Source organism: Chiloscyllium punctatum, chromosome 40 (genome assembly GCF_047496795.1).
Source record: "Chiloscyllium punctatum isolate Juve2018m chromosome 40, sChiPun1.3, whole genome shotgun sequence".
Taxonomy (NCBI): domain Eukaryota; kingdom Metazoa; phylum Chordata; class Chondrichthyes; order Orectolobiformes; family Hemiscylliidae; genus Chiloscyllium; species Chiloscyllium punctatum.
In genome coordinates this window covers 53530937-53550671 of record NC_092778.1, presented here as the reverse complement: position 1 = coordinate 53550671, position 19735 = coordinate 53530937, and the positions used below count along the sequence as shown (strand labels likewise).

Genomic DNA, 19735 nt, shown 5'->3' with positions numbered 1-19735 from the left:
AGGCATTTGAGTGATTATTTTTGCATTTTTTTTGGAATTTTCATTTTACTTGGTCAACTATAACCCACAGCCACCCACCACCATCCTTTATTTCCTTTAGTGCATGTAAGGCCAACTACGAATTCCACAGAAATAAATTTTTCCAACACAACATTCCTTTAACAGAAGGTGTACTACTGTGCGATTTTCACAGAATAGAAAGCTATGGTTTAATCCAACAAAATTCCTCTTGCTCTTGTTGACAACTTACTGTCAACCCATTATTAAAGATTTTTGTCATGTACTCAACTTAAATTTACACTTCAATGATAATTCAAGTAGGACAAGTTTGAATGCTGACTGAATAAAAGCCTACATTCAGCAACGGGCATACATAACTTAGTAGTAGAAATCATGAACCGGAAAATTCACTTTAGGCCACACAAATTCACATCATCCAATAGTATCTGGGTATGGAACACAAATCAGAAATTACTACTGTCTTGTTCAATGCTTGTACGGGAGCATTAAAATGATCATATAATCATGAAATGAAGGGAAGAGAAAAAAGATGGCGAAAAGCACAAAAAAGATATTTAAAAAATTACTGGGTAACAGATCATACACATTAAACGACAGCTTCAGACCACTCTGCCCTCCTCCAGGCCATCTGGTTGAGCTATAATAATTTCTTCTGTATGCAATTAAACAGAACATTTAAAGCAATTTTCAAGGGATACAATTCAATGGAGGTCAGATGATAAACTATTGTATTGCAATTGACATTTCAAATGATTTTTGGATTGATTTTAATAGATAAAAAGAATATAACAGCTTGGTCAGTTTTCATAGATGTACAATTTGGACTAGTAATTATGAAGTCACCATTCAAGAACAAATGCCAATCACAAATTGCCCCTGATAGCAGCTAAGAGTCAACCACATTGTGGTGGGTCCAATGTCACATGTAGACTATACCACTTAAGGATAGCAGTTTCCTTCCCTCAAAAAAGGACATTAGTGAACCTGATGGATTATTCCAACAAACTGGCAAAGGTCATCAGATTTTTACTGAATTCAAATTCAAGCATCTGCGATGAAGGGATTCAAACCTGGGTCCCAGGACTTAACCTGGATTAATAGTCCAGCAATAATGCCACTAAACCATTATCCCCACTGAATATTAAATGGACAATAGAATGGAATAGATCCAGACATCGTTTACAATAATTTGTGCTGCAAACTTAAAAATAGAAGAGTTGCATTTATGTAGTGCATTACATGACCAAAGAGTTCAAAGCACTATACATTACAATACTAAATGAGCAAAGATGTAGGCAGTCAACTTGAAGACAAATTTCCACAAATGTGATAAATGACCAAGTAATCTTTTACAGTAATACTAGTTGGCGTTAATACTTGCCAAGTCAGATCCAAGAGTGAAAGTGATTGTTACAATGCAACTTCATTTCTTTTCAAGCTATGAACATCAAAACACATTACGTACGTGCTAATGTACTCTCATTTAATGCAAAAGAAATAATGCTTAAACAAGAAAAATGAGCCTTATTAAACAAGACAAAAAAGTTGGAAGTTTTCATTACATATAATCACAATAGAATTTAACTATTTCTTTTACCCTAGCAATACCCTTACAAACCACCAAACACAAGCAAAGACCACCATCTCCACACCAAAGCTTCTCAGTCTGACACAAATGCAACTGGCTTCCTTCAGGGCATTCTTGCACATTCCCTGGATGCTTTGTCTTCAGCTGATACTCTTACTGAGATATTTCATATAATATGTCAATTAAAACCCAACTTCAGAACAAATGCATGAAATTAAACAAAGAACAGCAGATGCTGGAGATCTGAAACAAAAACAGAAATTGCTGGCAAAACTCCGTAGGTCTAACAGCACATTTGGGGAGAAAGCAGAGTTATTACTTCGAGTCCAATGACATTTCATCAGAAGTGCAGTCCTGTGAGCTCAGTTTCTAGCAGCCTTTTAAGATTCTTAGTAGAGAATTTAGCATTTCTGCATCCACCCTGACAAAGACGTTCAGTGAGTGACTGATTCTCTTCCAGATTTCTTTGGCTCAGTGGGTTCCTGCAGTTTTTTTCCTTCTTTCTTCCACAAACCAACTAACCCTCATCTCTTCACTTCATGGAATAAACAACCTTGGAAAAACTTAACAAGCTTCCAGACCCCTCAGCCCAAGCTCTCAAGTTATCTTCAAAATGAAACTAGAACCTGGTCTCTTTGCTTGGTACACAAATACCAAATATAAAATTAAAAGCTTAGAATTGTTTCTTCACAATTGAGGGACAAATATTGGCCAGCTACTGAGAATAATCCTGGTCTTCTCCAAAGTACATTTGTTCTATCTCTTACATCCATCCGGGATGGAAAATGAGATCCAAACTTTTCTGTGGCTTCAAAAAAAAAAAAAGGCACCAGGAAGTGCAACATGTTCTTTGCGTACACTGGAGAGTCAGCCACAATTTTTGCGATCAAGTCCTAGATTGAGACTTCCACACATGACCTTCTGATTCCAAGGCTAAAAAGTTGTACATTGCCCGCGTACACTGCCATTATCCACAAGGGTTAAATCTGGAAAGCCTGTACTTGGCTACAAAACAGAAAAATTGACCTGCGCTGTTTTCCTCAACTAACATAGACCATTAACACCCAAGTAGAAAAAAAACAAAACTGCAGTATCGTCATTTTACACACCTGCTCCTTAAAACAAACAATCAGATTCCACATGCCTCAACAATGCATTAGTAGTTTCACTTCATGCGTCTCCAAACTAAGGCTCCTTGCTATTCCACAGCAGCACTGAGTACTTACACACCTGTTCCCACCATTGTTCCAAACCTGCAAGAACCACACAATAAGTAGCCTGAAAGAAAATAGCAATTATGTTGCATTAATATCCCAAAGAAATTGCTGTTTTGGCCACATCTGCCATTAATACAACACAAAATGTTGAAATAAGCAAAGTTATAATAAGAAGACTTACTTGTTAATAAAAGGTTCAACCAGTTTAGATTTGGCAGGAACAAAAACTTTTGGAGGACTAAGGAATGAACCTAATTTTTTAAAAAAAGGAAAAGAAAAGCTGCTTTAAAATACAACCACTAAAATTGTAATATATTTATTCCACTTTAAAACTTCTTAAGAGTAGTTAGCAAGAGCAGAACTGCCAAAGAAAATAAATGGGCTACACTGACTCAGAGGTAGTTTTCATGACTAATAAACATTCATTTCCTCCATGTAGCAACTGCTCCAATGAAAGCATTCAAAATAAAAACTGACAATAACAAATCCCTGTAATGACTCAAGACTTATAACATGAAACATCTCTTCCCTAAGTTTGCTGAGGTAGAAAGTCAGCAATTATCAAGTCTTCTAATACTCTCCTGTATTTAAATCCTTGGGCCTAGGTTTAGGATATGTCGCCCGTCTCTCCCCACAACATCTCTTTTACACAACACTAAGTGTGTCATATCAAAGCTTTGCGTCACTTCAGAATTAAAAAAAGATCACAAATATAAATGTACTTTGGATAAAACTAAATCACACATTAGTATTACAAAAGGGAATTTAAATGTATTATAATAATTAGTCAAACAGATTTATTACTGTACCATGTAAAACTATTCTAGATTATTCAAATTGGTCAGCTAGCTAGATAATCTAGATTGCAAGCAAAAGGAATCATATACCTTTTAACACTTAAAATAAGGAGACTTCACACCATGATCTGTAAATTGAGAACTTTCTACATCTAATCAATGTGAGACATTTCAATTAAATATTTCACACCACAGTTCAAAACATAAAACTGTGTGCATACACATAATTACATTATAAATAGAAAGCAGGAGACAACAGCTTCGCTTCACTTGGAGGTCGCCACTGATGATGTTACCTAGCCAGATAATGAAATGTCTGGAAATCAAACCTACAGCTCAGCGAGCAAACCTACACCTTAAACATAATTACTTATCATCATATACCGTAGGTAGACAACCTCCTTGATTGAATTGCAAATCAGCTATTTCTTACAAACATTAGCAAGTCACAGGATGAACACATTTACAAAAAAAAACTTAGGAAACTATCTGCCACATAGTCTATACTTACATAATTAAAAGTGCAACTTCTCTCTGTTCTTTCCCTTCCCCTTGAACTGTAGGAGCAATATTAAAATTTCTAGCCAAATAGGCAGCAGGAGACAAATTCTGAGATCCAAATTTCAGCAATTTTGGATCTCAAACCTACAATCATACTGGTGTTCAAAAACCAGCTTTAAAGACAACCTCTTCCAAAATCCATACCTAGATGATTTGCCATTGAGATGAAACACAAGCCAGTTATATATGCATCGTAACCAGCTTCATGCAATTGTTCCGAGGCAGTATTATAGCTTGGAAAACCCTCCGGACTTTCTGCAAAAGACAAGTAAAAGTTCAGATCCCTATGACGACTTTTTTTGTTGTTTTAAACAGTTATGAAGCAAAACCCATTCTAAAAAAAATTCTGTAAATGAAATGTTAACATTTCTCATCTTACGTGGAGAGTGACGAATATTCATTTCTCGCCGTTTCCTAAATTATGCACTGACAAATTATCTAAACTGGAAATGGGCAGTTTTGTAACCAAATTTAAAGAAAATCAAAAACATCTGTTCCATGTTTTGAAACTGCACTTCGTATTATGATATTGAGAGTTGATAAACCTGATATATTCTGTTTTGATGTTAAACATTAACAGCTTGGACAAGCCAAAGTTTGAACACTGAAGATAAAGGTTTATAATAGATTATGACCACATTGCAGTTAATATAGGTTGGGATGTGGAAATTGAGAATGTCAACATTAACAATGACAACAGAAAGACAACCTACAACATAGCCAAAAAGAGACCTCATTCACCTGGTATACTGTAAAAGATTTGAACTCGGTCATACATGGTCAACATAACTGTTCAGTTGATATCTGCACAGCAATGCAAACCAATGATGGTGGAATGTTTACCCAAGAAAAGGGAGCAAGGCAACGCTAAATAATAAGTCAACATGTCATGAATCATTATAATCCATTTATTACATGATCCTGCATTCAGTTCATCCTCATTACTTGATTCACAAACCTTCTAGTCCAAAATAAAATGCAAATATCTATTTTACTTTGGTCCATGGAATATACCCCCATGTCAGTTATTCAAATTTATAGGGAGTTGCTTTCAAATGTCTTCAAAAACTGTGCCTATGGTCTTGCCTTGTACCTGGGATTGAAGTTAGACATATAAGGCTACTTCGTTTCAATTGCTATTTGATGGAGGAATTTGCAATTTCTTGTATTATAAGTTTAAGTTTTGGCTTCCAGGCTAATAACTCAAAATATTGAAAGATTTCATGTATATTTTACAACTCAGGTTTCTGATGCACAGACTTATTCCAAGTTACTTGAAGCAAGGATATACCACATTTTTCTTTCACGAATACTTCCCCATATATGTTAAATTAGCCAATTGTTCCACAAGAAATACAAACCTGAAAATTTGTCTGTAAATTTAAGTACAGGAAAACATGTGACCAGGTTGCTAAACAAAAAAATAAATCAGAGGTTTGCACTTCCTACTAATTGGCACTGAATATTTTTCTTCATGAAGTTTCAGATTTCAGAAAACAAGTTTCCTTTATGAAGGCATCTACATATGATTTACAAAAAAGATAAGTGGCTTGAAATATAAAGCAGCCATTTAGAAAAAAAGTAGTGATATTGGAAGGGCCCTTGCTTCACTTCCCTGCCAAGATGTAATCAGCATATTATTTGACAGCATTAATTGTTTTTCTCCAGACACTATGCACAGACAAGTTGATAATCTGAAACAACAACAGCAGTTGCTGGCAAAGCTCAGCACGTCCAGCAGCATCTGTGGAGAGGAATCAGAGTTAACGTTTCAGATCCAATGACCCTTTTCCAGGGCTCTAAATTGAAACAAGCACAAGTTGATAATCTTCCATTCCCACTCCAGCAAAACGAAAAGACAAATTTCAATCTATTAAAATTCAGTGTGCAAAAGTACACTTGTGGTGGTTCATGAAGGAACAAGCAACTTTATGAAGACTACGCATCAGGTGTTCCCCTTACCAACTTTGGGAGGTCTGAAAGGTGCCTCTTTTAATCGTTTTTCCAGCTCGGCAAGAGGTGTGTTCATTATCAGTTCCTATAAGAAAATAGGAATCTCAAATTTCTGAGGGAAACAACCTTATATTTTTATCTGAAATGATTATAACTAGTAGTTCAGTATTATGAAGGCCTCTGAATGCTTGCATTGTAGATTGCATAACAGTTAATTCCTAAACTCCAAAAGCAAATTCCCTACAAGAAAAAAGGGGAAGATGGTGTATTTTTAAGACTTGGATCTGCCCACACTGTTTGCATACCACTTAGTGGTCAACTCGATCAAGAATAATCGGACTGAAAAGCAGCAATATAATCAGCGCCAATCTTATTAGGAAATGTGCTGAGACCTCTAAAATGAGAGGTGCAGATAATTTTCAATGAAAAATGAGGGAACCACTTTTATTGAAATGGGGCTAGGTAAGTTTCGGAAGGAGAATAAAATCACAAAATTGAATAAAGACTTATCGCCTTCATCAAATGGCTGTTACATACATCCACCTCTTTAAAACTGAGGAAATTGCATTCCAAAGAAACTGCAGTCTAATAACATGGTGCCAGACTTCAAAGTTTTTGACAAATATTCCAGGCAAAATGTTGCTATTTAAGTTTAGAGCAACCTTTTTAAAAAGAAATGTGAAAGCTTGTAATGGCATATCCTCTAAACAATATTCGGTAAATGGACTGATCTGTGGATCAGTTTTGAAACCTCTAAATCTTTCTATTTGCATCAACAGAACTGCATTCAAAATGCCATACGTTCCTGCTGTCATTAAAAGATAGTTGCACATGTGCAGAACCTCAACTTATGTTGTCCTCCTGATGCACAATATCAAAGCCCTGTTAGTATCAATGACATATGCACAGGTGATGTTATTACACAAGTGCATTCAAACGTTCAACGAGATCTGATGAATTCTCTTATTATTCTAAACTGACCCTCCCCAAATGGTACAGTTATACTGCTTAATTCATTATTCATCCAACAAGAGTATGAGAAATAAAAAAAGAATCATTTTTCCTGATGCCAACACTCCATCTAGTGACTAAACTGAGAAACCATGCAGCCAGTAAAAAAAACCTACTGTGAGTACTCAGAATATCACATGAGCATCAAGCATCACTTTCAGAAATAAATTCTTAGTAAAACTGTGCAACTTTCAACATAACGTGTTTTTAAATCTAAAATTGTTGGCAATGAAGGAAACAATTCATAAAACTTCATTTGATTTCACAAACTAGTTTCATTCCAAAAGATCAAAACAAGTTTATCCTTAATCAATACATAACTACTTTTATTCTTTGATTATAGTCTTTATTGTTATTTTATTAACAAGTACAATTTTCTGAACAACTCAATTTGTTGAATCTCTACTGACAGTCACAACTAGAGAAATTGGAACAAGATGTGGCGACGGGTTTTGTGGCATTGACACTCCTGTTTAATTTTCTTTTATACAATCCTGGAAATGTGGTCCAACAGCATGTCTGAGCTGGCAATTTTCCAAGTTGGTACATACACAAGAGTAATGTAATAACAAACCACGTGGCTTTACATTAGCTCTAGGATGACTAATGCTAGCAAATATGGTCTCAGCAGGACAGTATCTTCACAGTTTAAAGAATGGTAAGCATGTTCAATAAAACACAACCAGTTTACCTTAAAAGGATGCGTGCTTGCCATGAGTTTTGTATCAAGAAGCCTTTGTACAAAAAAGAAAAGACATATAATTATATCAGAATGTGAGGAATCAAGGTAGGAATCTCCATACAGTTTGAGATAATTTTCTTCTCAAAACTACAAGTTAATTTTCCAAATTTGGTCATTCCATCTCTCCCCTTTGCATTCAGTATTCAAGTTTAGAGGAAACGCAACTACTTTCAACTTACCTTGTAAAAACACTTGTTGTAACTTCTTTAAATTCATTCAACTCCTATTTTGAAAAAATAAATATTTGAACATTTAATTCAAGGAAGAAAACAAAATGCATACCACCCAGTCCCTGAAAGTTTTATTCAAACAGGCTACCAGAATATAGTAAGCAGTTTTAAAATTTTGTCATCACACCAGATAAGCTGGTTTTGTTGGCAATCCATCCACACTGCTAAGCTTTTTCTCTTTGCCATGAGTGGTTGCTACAGTCCAAAAGGCAGTGGAGCTAATGGATTGAGAAATTGGGTCAAGAGTTCATTACCACTAAACTCTCAGGCAACACTCATATCCTATCCCATCCCATCCCATCCCATCCCACCCCACCCCATCCCATTAGCAGACTCAAGGGACATCAATGATCACCCCTGAATTACCAGTTGCCTGCTCCCAAACGAAGGAAAATAGATTTACGACAAGAGGAAATGGTCATTATTGATCTTTACTATGTCGAAATTTATCGACTTCCAACTTGAATATTGACTGTGTCTGTGTCTGAGTTACCACAGCTCTCCAGGAGTTCAGAATTCCAAAGGTTCACATCCTCCGAATGAAAGGATTCCTCATGAAGAAAGGCACACCTTTTATTCGGAGGCTCTGTACCGTAATTCTAGATCCATTTAGATGAAGGAAAACATCCATTCTACAGTTGCCCTGTTGAGCCCAGAAGAATTTTGTATTCTATAAATAATATCACCTTTCATTCTCTTCAATTAATATAAACCCAGTCGCCTCAAACTGTCCTTGTAGCCACCATGCCAGGGATCAATCTAGGTGATCCTTTGTTGCACTCTTCATTGGCAAGCATATCTTTCTGGAGGCAAGGAGGCTGAAACTACATAATAATCCAGGTGCAGTCTCACCCAGGCTTTATACAAGTGTAGCAAGACTTAATTACTCTTGTACACCAACATACTAAATATTATCATGCGATTTGCTCCTTGAATTTATTATTTCTTACTCTGCACTCTTAACTATCTTTCCACAAAATAATCTTAGCAATACATATAATAGAACTGTTCTTACAGAAATGAGCCTTCAAAAATAGCATTCAAGGTTTGTGAACACTTATAATTGAGCCCTAGCATAACCCATAATAAAATCAAGCTCAATTTAAGTAGATAAATACTTGCATTGGGTAATGAACAGAAAAACTGATGAATTGTATGCATGACATCAAGCAGCATGTTATGTCCAACAACCAGTTTACCCTAGAAAACAAAATTACTTCGTTTTAGAAAAGGACAAGTTATGACCTGCAATATACACATATTACATTGTCTACAATAACAGTCCATTCAACAAGTCACCGTTCTTCCAGGACTCCCCATATATTGTCATGACTTATTGTGTGTGTGTGTGTGTGTGTGTGTGTGTGTGTGTGTGTGTGTGTGTGTGTGTGTGTGTGTGTGTGTGTGTGTGTGTGTGTGTGTGTGTGTGTGTGTGTGTGTGTGTGTGTGTGTGTGTGTGTGGCGGGGGGGGGGGTCGGGTCAAGTAAACTACATTTTGACTTTTCTAAAGATAATATTACCTTGCAGTTTAGAAGATCAGCTTGGGCAAATGTACTTAGAAGTTTCTTTACACTGAACACCTCTCGCCTCAGCATTTGCCATTCAAACTTGAATACAAATGCAGAGTATAAACAGACTGAACACAATTCTTATCAATGTTCTGCAATAGATGAGCTTCTCATACATTAAGTGTTGTGTTCACACTCCAAAATGAATGAATGAATATGAAACTCATTGGGTTAGGGAAAAAGGTCCTCAAACAGATCTAATTTGTTGAATAATGAACAGTTATCAAAGTCTTCCACTGACACAAATAAATCCCAATAATTGACCTTTTGAACATGCAGTCAAGCTTTTCAAAGCAGAAATCTGAGTTTTTCAAAAAAAAAACACATTCTTCCACCCTTGTTCGAGATTATGCCCTGTGCTGGACTACAGTGGTCACAATTTGGTACTTCATCTATCCTTTGTATGAGGTTTATTAGGGAATATAGGCACAGCTATCACTGGCTAGGCCAAAATGCCCTGAAGGTGATAGCAAGCAGTCTTCTTGACCTGTTGTAATCCTTGGAGTTTAGGGACAGCCACAATGCTGTTAAAAAGGAAATTCATCTCAAAATAGAGGAAAAAGCAGAAATTAGGTACAGTGAATAAGATAAAGAATCATCATGATGCAGAAGGGAGTTGGTGGGAAAGGACAGTGACAGCTGAAGTGAAAACAGATTGACAGTTTTTAATGAATCCGATTGATATGTGCACAAACCACTGGATCTGTCCCAGTAATATTACAGAAGCACTAAAAACATAAAAATTATAGACAGAGTATTACAGAGTCACAGATAGAAGAAGTTGTTATGTTGTGCAACAGCTGACAGCTTAAAAATCCTAACCACACACAACTACTATTGTGGGAGAACTCACTGCCAACAGTTGAGCAGGATTTGAGATAAGGCAATGATGCTAAACTCAGCCCATTTCTGCAACACAGCTAATTTCAGTCCACCTCCTCCACCAAACCTCTGCAGAGACACAGCATGAACTACGAGCGCTTTAAACCAGAAAAATGGTCTCTGTGGTAGTGCCTAACAGAAGTTTGGTTTCTTTTATTGAACATAATCTGTAAGTCTCATCGGTCTCTTGGCTTCAACAGTTCATGTGCCACCTTACCAATTCGGTAATGGAGGTAAAATCTTCATTATTTTCAAACTAGCCTTTTTATTATACCACCAACTAAAAAAAACATGAATTTGCATGCATTTCTTCCAGAGAGCTTTGTATTTAAAACAAGAGTGCTGCTTTATCATTCATTTATTTGCATAAAAGTCCACAATTAAACTATGCTTCCAACTTGGTGGGAAATGCTGCAATGCATATACACTTTAAATAAACTTTCAAATGCCAACAAATCTACAATATTTTCCACGTGCTTTATCGCTACCAACTTTATGAATACCCAGATAGCTCAGTTTATTTGAATGTGTACATAGCAGACCTTTCTTTATTGATTTTTCGCAAAACTGAAAGATATTTCTATAGTGCACCAGAATGAAAAACCAAGGCTTTCTATGGAAAAAAAAATACTCAGGTACTGCTCACCGGACACTTATACTGGACTTGAAGGTCAAATTTGTCATCTTTAGTGGAGGAAAGACAATGGCTACAGGGACACTTGATCACAGGACAATAAACAATGAAAAATGCAGAAAGTCAAAAAAGTTTGCATGGTATTAACTTTTTTTTTAAAAAATGAACTGTACCTGGTTAAGGTTTCAAATGGGATTGTGAAAATATCCTGGAAGTTAACTTTAATTCGTATTCGGAAAGGAGGACTCACCGATTTTGAAATGGCATATATTACTTTGGAAAACCCCACAGCATCATTCATTTCTTCCTGCAAATAAAACAGTTTAATAGTAAAGCAGAGGTCTTGCTTTAAAAATGTCCACATCATTACAATATGGGTATCTACATAGAACAATTAACAATAATTTAAGGTTGAAACTTGTGAATTTCTCTCTCCCAGTTAAGTGAGGTTCTATTGAGCTTTTTGTTTTTAAAACAAGAGACTGCAAATCAGACAGCAAATTAGACCAAGAATAACTGAAATAACAAGAGACAAAGATCTTAGACTCAAATCAGTTACCTCCTTCAAAATTTAATGCACACTGAGTACTTCATTAATAATCCGGATTAATGGATAGTATATGAACAGAATCATATGCAATAAAATTAGATGCTGATTTTCTGTTTTTCCATGCTTTAATTCCAGGTTAGGAGTGGCTCAAATACAGTGTGTGCTTGGAGCACAATACCACTAAGCACTCATTAATTCCCCAAGTTTAAAACAGCGAGTTACGGAAGGCGACTTGGGGAGTCATTCTAGCCAAGTACAATTTCATGCAATTCAATCAAAGTTGGCAACTAGTGTTCTTGTAGGTGCTTGGTAATGCCCCCACCTTTGAGCCAGAAGGCTTAGGTTCAAGAAGTCCATCTGCTTTAAGAGATGTGAAATAACACATCTGAATAGGTTGATTAGGAAATATCGAAAGTTGGGTACTGGCAATCAGGATGACAAAATTGCGGCCATTTTTCTCCCACTAATCTAGCATGTCAGATACCAATTGCAGAATCCATTTGGTCAAAGTGGTAATTTGCTAACTCAGTATAGACCAGTGAAGAACACTGGGAAAAAAAAATGCAAGTGACCCTGATGCACTCACATGCAGAGAGAACGGCTATGGCCTGACAGGAACAGTACAGTAATAGGCCATTCAACCCCCTCAGCCAGTTTATTTATAGTTGCTAATCTGTACCTCCAGCTTAAATTTTCCCTCTTTTTGCTCCAGTTTCTTGATATCCACAAATAACAAAAGACTAAAATCGAAGAAGTTTAAAGATTTCAACTGAGCGAGCAAGCAAGCCTTTTCAGGAATTTCAGATTTCCACTAGCCATTTCATGAAAAACAAAATCTCCTCACCTGCCTCTTGATCTGATCATATTTTAGCCACCCAATCCATATTTTGAAAAAAGGATTTTCCCTACATTCATCAACTGTTTATTGTGCCAAACAAACACTGAGAATCCCACTGCACCCCTCCCCCGACCCCCAAAGACAAGACACTGAAGGACAAGCTTCAATTTAGCCAACTTTCTTAGTAGCAACCCACTTAAACTGTTACATTCGGAGTGCTTTCACACTGTGTACTTCTCAACAAATGGAAATGGAAACTTTGAAACTCAGAGGAAGTTTCATTGATAGTCAATCGTTGGAATCACACTAAGAAAAATAAATTAATGAAGAAATATTCAGAAGAATTCAGCTTTACAAAAAATATCCAATAGTGGGTTCAGAAGAGATTTACCAGGATGTTGCCAGGTATGGAAGTTCGGAGTTAGAAAGAAAGGCTGGATAGGCTGAGACTTTTTTTAAAAAATTGGAGCATGGGAGATTGAAGGACAACCTGTTAAAAGTTTATAAAATAAGGAGGCATAGATAGAGTTAATGGTAATTGTCTTTTCCCTGGAATGGTTGGGGCGGGGGATGGGCATCAAAACTAGGGGACACATTTTTAAAGTGAAAGGAGGGAGAGATTTAAAAAAAAAGAGACAAATTTTATTTTCTACAGAGGGTAGTTCGCATATGGAACAAACTTCCAGAGAAAGTGATGGATGCGGATACAATGCAACATTGAAAAGACATTTGGATAAATACATAAATAGGAGGTTGGGAGGAATATGGGCCAGGAGCAGGCAGGTGGGACTAGTTTGGTTTGAGATTATGTTCAGCATGGACTGGTTGGACCGAAGTATCTGTTTCCATGCTGTATGATTCTATGACTAGCTTCTGGTTTCAACAATACTCAATATTAAAACCATTGTTCGTGGAACTTTATCGTTTTATATAATTGTTCAAGCAAATAAAGTGGCCCAAATAAGCCAGCGATCTTAAAAAAACTGATTGGAACATCAGCCAAAACCAATTACCTTGACTTCTTTTCCTGGGAGAAATGGCATTAAAAGTTTGAAGTTTACCACCAATTAAGAAATACTGGGAATTTAAGCTGGTCAATATAAAATTAGACAGTTCAAATATAATAGAAAATATCAAAAATACTCAGCACCAACAGACACTCTAAACCGTCTTTTTTTTGGGAGTACACAGATATTTGTCGAAATGTATGACACCTTTAAATTTTTCTCCCAAGCTATGCATATGGTAACTTAGAAGAGAACAATTTACACAAACTTTTGGTTTGCTGTGTTGCTGCACAGCTCCAAAGGAACTCAGCTGATGAGGTAAGGTGGTATCTATGATGATAGAAATAGTTATGGTTTCAGATTCAGGATCTGTCATCAAGTAAATCATGACTGCCTCTTCTTTCGACAAAAGTTGCCTGACAGCTCAACGTTTCATATAGTTGCCTGATTTTCAAATTCACTCTTAGGATGTTGGCACCACAGGCTGAGTCAGCATCTAATGCCTGTCCATAGTTCCTTTGAGAAGGTGGTGGTGAGCTGTCTTCTTCAACTGCTACATGTGTTGTAGGTAGACCCACAATGCCATTACAGAGGGAATTCCAGTATTTTGACCTAGTGACACTGAAGGGAGGGCAATATATTTCCAATTCAGGAAAGTGAGTGGTTTGGCGGGGATCTTTTATAAATTTTTGCTGTGCATCTTGAATGTAGTACAATGCTGCCATAGAATGTTGGTGGTAGAGAGAATGGATCATTGTGGATGTGGTCCAATCAAAAGGACTGTTTTGACCTGGATAGTGTCACACTTGAGCATTACTAGAGTGCACAGGCACTCATGCAACAAGTGGAGAGTATTCCATCACACTCCTTACTTGTGCCTTGCAGATGGACAGGCTTGAGTAAGTCAGGAGTTAACTGTGTTTTTAATCATTAGTTCAGTGGAGTTTCTGATCAATGGCAACCTCCAGAATGTTGATATTGGGCGAACTCAGTGACGGAAAAGCCATTGAATGTGAAGAGGCAATGGTTAGATTGTCGCTTGTTGGAGACGGTCATTGCACGGCAATTGTATGGCACAAATATTACTTGCCACTTCTCAGCTGAAGCCTGGATAATGTCTACATTTGGAAATGACCGCTTCCAAATCTGAAGAATTGTGAATGGTGTTGAACATTATTCACTGATGATCTGCACATCTCCACCATATGATGGAGAGAGGGTCATCGATTAAACAGCTGCAGGCAGTTGCATTTAGAACACTACCTTGAAGAACTCCTGCAGAGAAGTCCTGGAGCAGAGATAACCTACTTCCAACAACCATGTTCCTATGTGCCAGGTCCAACTCCAACCAGTGAAGAGCTTTTCCTCCAGTTCCAACTGGCACCAGTTTTACAAGGGCTTCTCGATGCCATACCCTGTCAAATGCAACTTTGTCAAAGGGAGTCATTATTGCTTCACCTTTTGAATTCAGCTATTTTGTGCAAGTTTGCACAGAGACTGTAATGAGACCAGGAGCTGAGCGGCCCTGAGGACCCAAACTGGGCAGTGAGCAGGTTATTGTTGAACAGGTGCCAAATCTCTTAATTAGACCTTCCACCACCACTGACCAAGAATGATAAAATAGAAAGTAAATTAATTAGTCAGGTTGGATTTATGTCACTTTTTGGAAACAGGACATACCTGATAATACAAGACTGGAGTGTTGCTGAAAGGGGAGAGACAAATTGTCAAAGCTTTTCATCTTGCACTCATTGGGGCAGAATGGCAATTCCAAATTTCAGAAAGAACAACAAATTACAAAGTGCATGACAAGGGTGTGCTGATTGATTGGCAAATGAATTCTTATTATTGAAACACAAGATCGTAAGAAAGGATCCCACAAGATGGAACTAGTTAAGGTGGATACAAGGAGGTTATTTCCTCTTCTGGGGTGGCTAGAACTAGGACACAGAGTTCAAGAATTAGAGGTCTCTCTTTGGAAACAGATGAGCAGAATTTTTTCCTAAAGATCATTGATCTGTGGAATTCTCTTCCCAAGACAACAATAGGTATTGGACACAATGTTTCCAGTTCAGAATTGTGTTCATTTTTGACAAAGAGACTGGAGGGTTGGGTTGGGGCAGTCCAGATCAAGTCTGCTTTACAATTCAAATGGCTGAAAAGCTGAATAGTCTAATTCCTCTCCTAAGTCCTATACTCCAATTAAATAACATTCTGATCCCTTTTAGCAGAAAGTAAACTATCAAATTAATTCCTTGTGTGCCATAAATCTATCTTTCCTGTTGCCAAGACAATTTCTTTTCAAATATAAATAAAGAACACTATGCTAAAACCTGACTACCATTTCTGTAACTAACAGAACACTTTCCCACAGGACAAAACAAACTTAAAGCAAAATTGAGTGAGTATAGATGTCAGGCATCTTAAATCAAGACTAATCTAATTTTGCAACTCATTTCACTGGAATAAAACTATAGGTTTATCTGATATTTGACTATAACTTTGGAATGACTTCTTGCTCTGTTACTAAAAGTTATGTGAAAACAGCTGTCAAGTTTCTGAAGAGGGCCTGTTAATATAAAATCATAATTTCAACTCACTTGTTTTTAAACCACAAAGTAGGTCAGTTTTGTAGCCAAAATATTATGCAAAATGGATAGAACGTAGCTTCAAATTAGATACAGTTAGTTAATGCTGCTAACTGCAGAGGTGAGATTAGAAGTGAAATAACTAAACCACTCAACAGGGCTCTTGTGCTCTAAAGCATTTTTGGAAGCAGAACTAGATTTGTCCTTTCATTAAATTGTTTTTAATCAAAAAGATGCTTAAATTGGATGTGCTCCCAAAGCATCACAAAGAATGGATAAATGTTTCCCAATTTTCAAAATGTAAAGCTGTGGCCCCTTATATATAAAAAAAATCATTTACTTTTACTGACCAATCCAATGTGCCAGATTCTGCATGAACAGAAGGAAAAGACTAGACTATACTGTGCATCATTACCTGTTCTTTGGCTCGTTTTTGCTCTTCTCTCCTTCTGCGTTCATCATCATCCAGCTTACTGATGACAATATACCTCTCTTTCTGAAATACAAGTGTATAAACAGATCAATATTGTTATATTAATATGATCCACATAATGTCAATCTTTAAATACCACCTACTAAGTTAAGTCAGAATTTTGGTTAGAGGAAAAAGGAAACCAAAAAAACAGTAAGAGGGTGAGCTGGGACACTTCAAAATGACGAAAGTTGCCTGATCTTAGAAGTTGCCAAACTCAACTGAAATGTTCAAGGAAATGTCTAACTAACATGCTGAAACTGTCCATGAGATTCTGGAAATTGAAAAGTAATCATTCAAACATTAAAATTCATCTTATTGAATACACAGCTCACAACAAGATCTTCAAAATGTATCCAGAATGAGACTTCCCAACTCCAGGTATTGCTAAATTAAGGATTAGATCACAAAAAGTCATTATGTAATGGGGAAGAGTGAGTACCCCACCCCAAAAACCAAAAGGATACTGGGGATCTTTGACAAGGGACAATCAAAACTCTTAAAAATGGACCGTTAACACTGTGGACCCACAGTCCATACTCACCAAAACCCTTTCGTGATGAATCATGATTAAAAACCTCAGCACTCCTTCACTAGTGACTGTTAATTTCTCTAAATTTCTATCTTCCTTTAACATCCTTTGCTATTATTTGCTATTAACTCTGCACTGTCAATGTCAAGAGCAGAGATCTCCAACTTTTTAAGAAGAAGACCATTTTCAAATACAAGTGCAGTGAACTATCTAAACCTCAGAAAACCTATAATCACCAGCTTATTTTTAGTGCCACCAAAATCTAAAACCAAGTATATATAATTATTCATTTTGTCCACTGCTCACAAAGTCTCAAGAATGTCACCAGTGACTGCACATTATTTTCTGATGCCTTGAAATCTAGGCTGTACTTTGACACGGTTAGTTGCACACAGCCCCACCATATGGGTATCTGTGCTACTTGGAGTGCACTTCTTGGACTGGATTATCTTCATTTGGGAAAATCCAGTCTCTCAGACACATGGAGTCAAAGCAAACTTTCACTTTAAAAGCATGATTATAAAAATACCACATCCAAAGTTTTACTTGCACATCCACTAATATCATTTATTGTATCCGTTGCTCCCGATGCAGTCTCCTCTACATTGGGGAGACTGGGCACCTCCTAGCAGAGCGCTTTAGGGAACATCTCCGGGACACCCGCACCAACCAACCACACCGGCCCGTGGCCCAACATTTCAACTCCCCCTCCCACTCTGCCAAGGACATGGAGGTCCTGGGCCTCCTTCACCCCCACTCCCTCACCACCAGACGCCTGGAGGAAGAACGCCTCATCTTCTGCCTCGGAACACTTCAACCCCAGGGTTCAATGCGGACTTCAACAGCTTCCTCATTTCCCCTTCCCCCAACTCACCCTAGTTCCAAACTTCCAGCTCAGTAACTGACCCCATGACTTGTCCGGACTTGTCCTACCGATCTCCTTTTCCACCTATCCACTCCACCCTCTCCTCCTTGACCTATCACCTTCATCCCCTCCCCCACTCACCCATTGTACTCTATGCTACTTTATCCCCACCCCCACCCCCACCAGCTTATCTCTCCACGCTTCAGGCTCACTGCCTTTATTCCTGATGAAGGGCTTTTGCCCGAAACATCGATTTTGAAGCTCCTTGGATGCTGCCTGAACTGCTGTGCTCTTCCAGCACCACTAAATCCAGAATCTGGTTTCCAGCATCTGCAGTCATTGTTTTTACCTATAAAAATACCAACACTACCCCCAAAACTTAAAACACGCTGTTCCTTGATTTGAGTTGCAGCTCATTATAGTTTAGCACCATAATTATTGCCATATCAATTCCACTCTATTACAAAATTAAACCCCTGATGGAATTCAGCAACGTCTACTTAAAAGTTGTGGATTGAGACAATTTGTTTTGTCACATCTAATTCTGAAAACCACCTTCTGAATTCCTCCAACTTCCTCAAGTATGCACAGAAGTTTGAGGTGGAAGCATTTTTCTGACTTTTTTTCCCTTCCACTTTTTCCATTCTCAGGAAGTGTTGTCATTTTTTTAAAAATTGGGAGGATCAGCGAACTAGTTGCAAATTAAATGCATTTACAGCACTGATCATATGTGTCAACTATCCTTTTCTTGCAGTTCACTGTTAAGCTTATTGAGTTTTGACTTCATGTGTGCAAGAAGCTGAATTTAAGTAACCACACATTGTCAGAGAGTTCACTGCACACTTCATTCCTTGATTGGAGAGAAATCGTAGACTTCAATATCAGATCTAAACTTTTTCAGGACCTTTTCTTGACTAAGACACCTCACATCAGAATATGGGATTAATTCAATGTACACAGCGCTTGAGGTGGTTGAGTCAAGATTTAAAATTAGTGGTGTTGAAGGGTGCTTGCTCAAATTAAGTTACTCTAATGCTAGCTGGTGGATTATACCCTGGTAATTGAGGGGGAAAAAAGCAGGCAAATCTGTCACATCTTCCTGAAATGATCCTGTCAGCATTTGCACCAAGCATAGCCAGTGCACCATCAGTTGTGTTGAAGTCAGTTTCTTGACTGGAATGTTTTTCTTAAGAACGTAGCTTTTGAATTTATGGTAGATATCAAGAACCTAGCTATCTTGGTCTCAAACACATTCAGTGACTTTGTCACAGAGGGCTATGGAGGCAATCACTGCCACAGAGTAACTACCCTCTGGCTAAAGAGAGAGGATCCTCCTCATCTCAATTCTAAAGGGTTGTCCCTTCACCCAGAGGCTGTGGCCGAGATCCTCTCTCTCCCACTAGTGGAAACATCTTCACCACATCGACTCTTTCCAGACCTCTCAATATTCTGTAAGTTTCAATCAGATTCCCCCCTCGTCCTTCTAAACCCCACCAAGTACAGACCCAGAGTCCCGAACAGCTCCTCATAGGACAAACCCTTTATGCGTACGATCATTCTCGTTAACCTCCTCCAAAACTGTTCTCAATATTCCAAATGCAGTCTGACCAGAGACTTACACAGACTAAGTAGTACATCACTGCTCTGGCATTCTAGCCCTCTTGAAATGAATGCTAGCA

At 37.6% G+C, this 19735-nt stretch overlaps 1 protein-coding gene across 3 annotated transcripts in view; it reads right to left on the bottom strand.

The window, feature by feature from the left end:
• The window catches only part of LOC140464616 (poly(A)-specific ribonuclease PARN-like), a 173298-nt gene that overhangs the window by 117479 nt on the left and 36084 nt on the right, over positions 1-19735 (bottom strand). For all 3 annotated transcript variants that reach the window (XR_011954947.1, XM_072559918.1, XM_072559917.1), the window contains exons 11-18: positions 16603-16683; positions 11455-11511; positions 9243-9320; positions 8070-8113; positions 7840-7882; positions 6147-6222; positions 4329-4439; positions 3008-3077 (exon numbers count right to left, since the gene is read on the bottom strand). Coding sequence is in view for 2 of the 3 variants with exons in the window: in XM_072559918.1 (XP_072416019.1) it covers positions 3008-3077; positions 4329-4439; positions 6147-6222; positions 7840-7882; positions 8070-8113; positions 9243-9320; positions 11455-11511; positions 16603-16683 (560 nt within the window). In the remaining variant the exon portion in view is untranslated. The remainder of the gene's footprint in view (positions 1-3007; positions 3078-4328; positions 4440-6146; positions 6223-7839; positions 7883-8069; positions 8114-9242; positions 9321-11454; positions 11512-16602; positions 16684-19735) is intronic.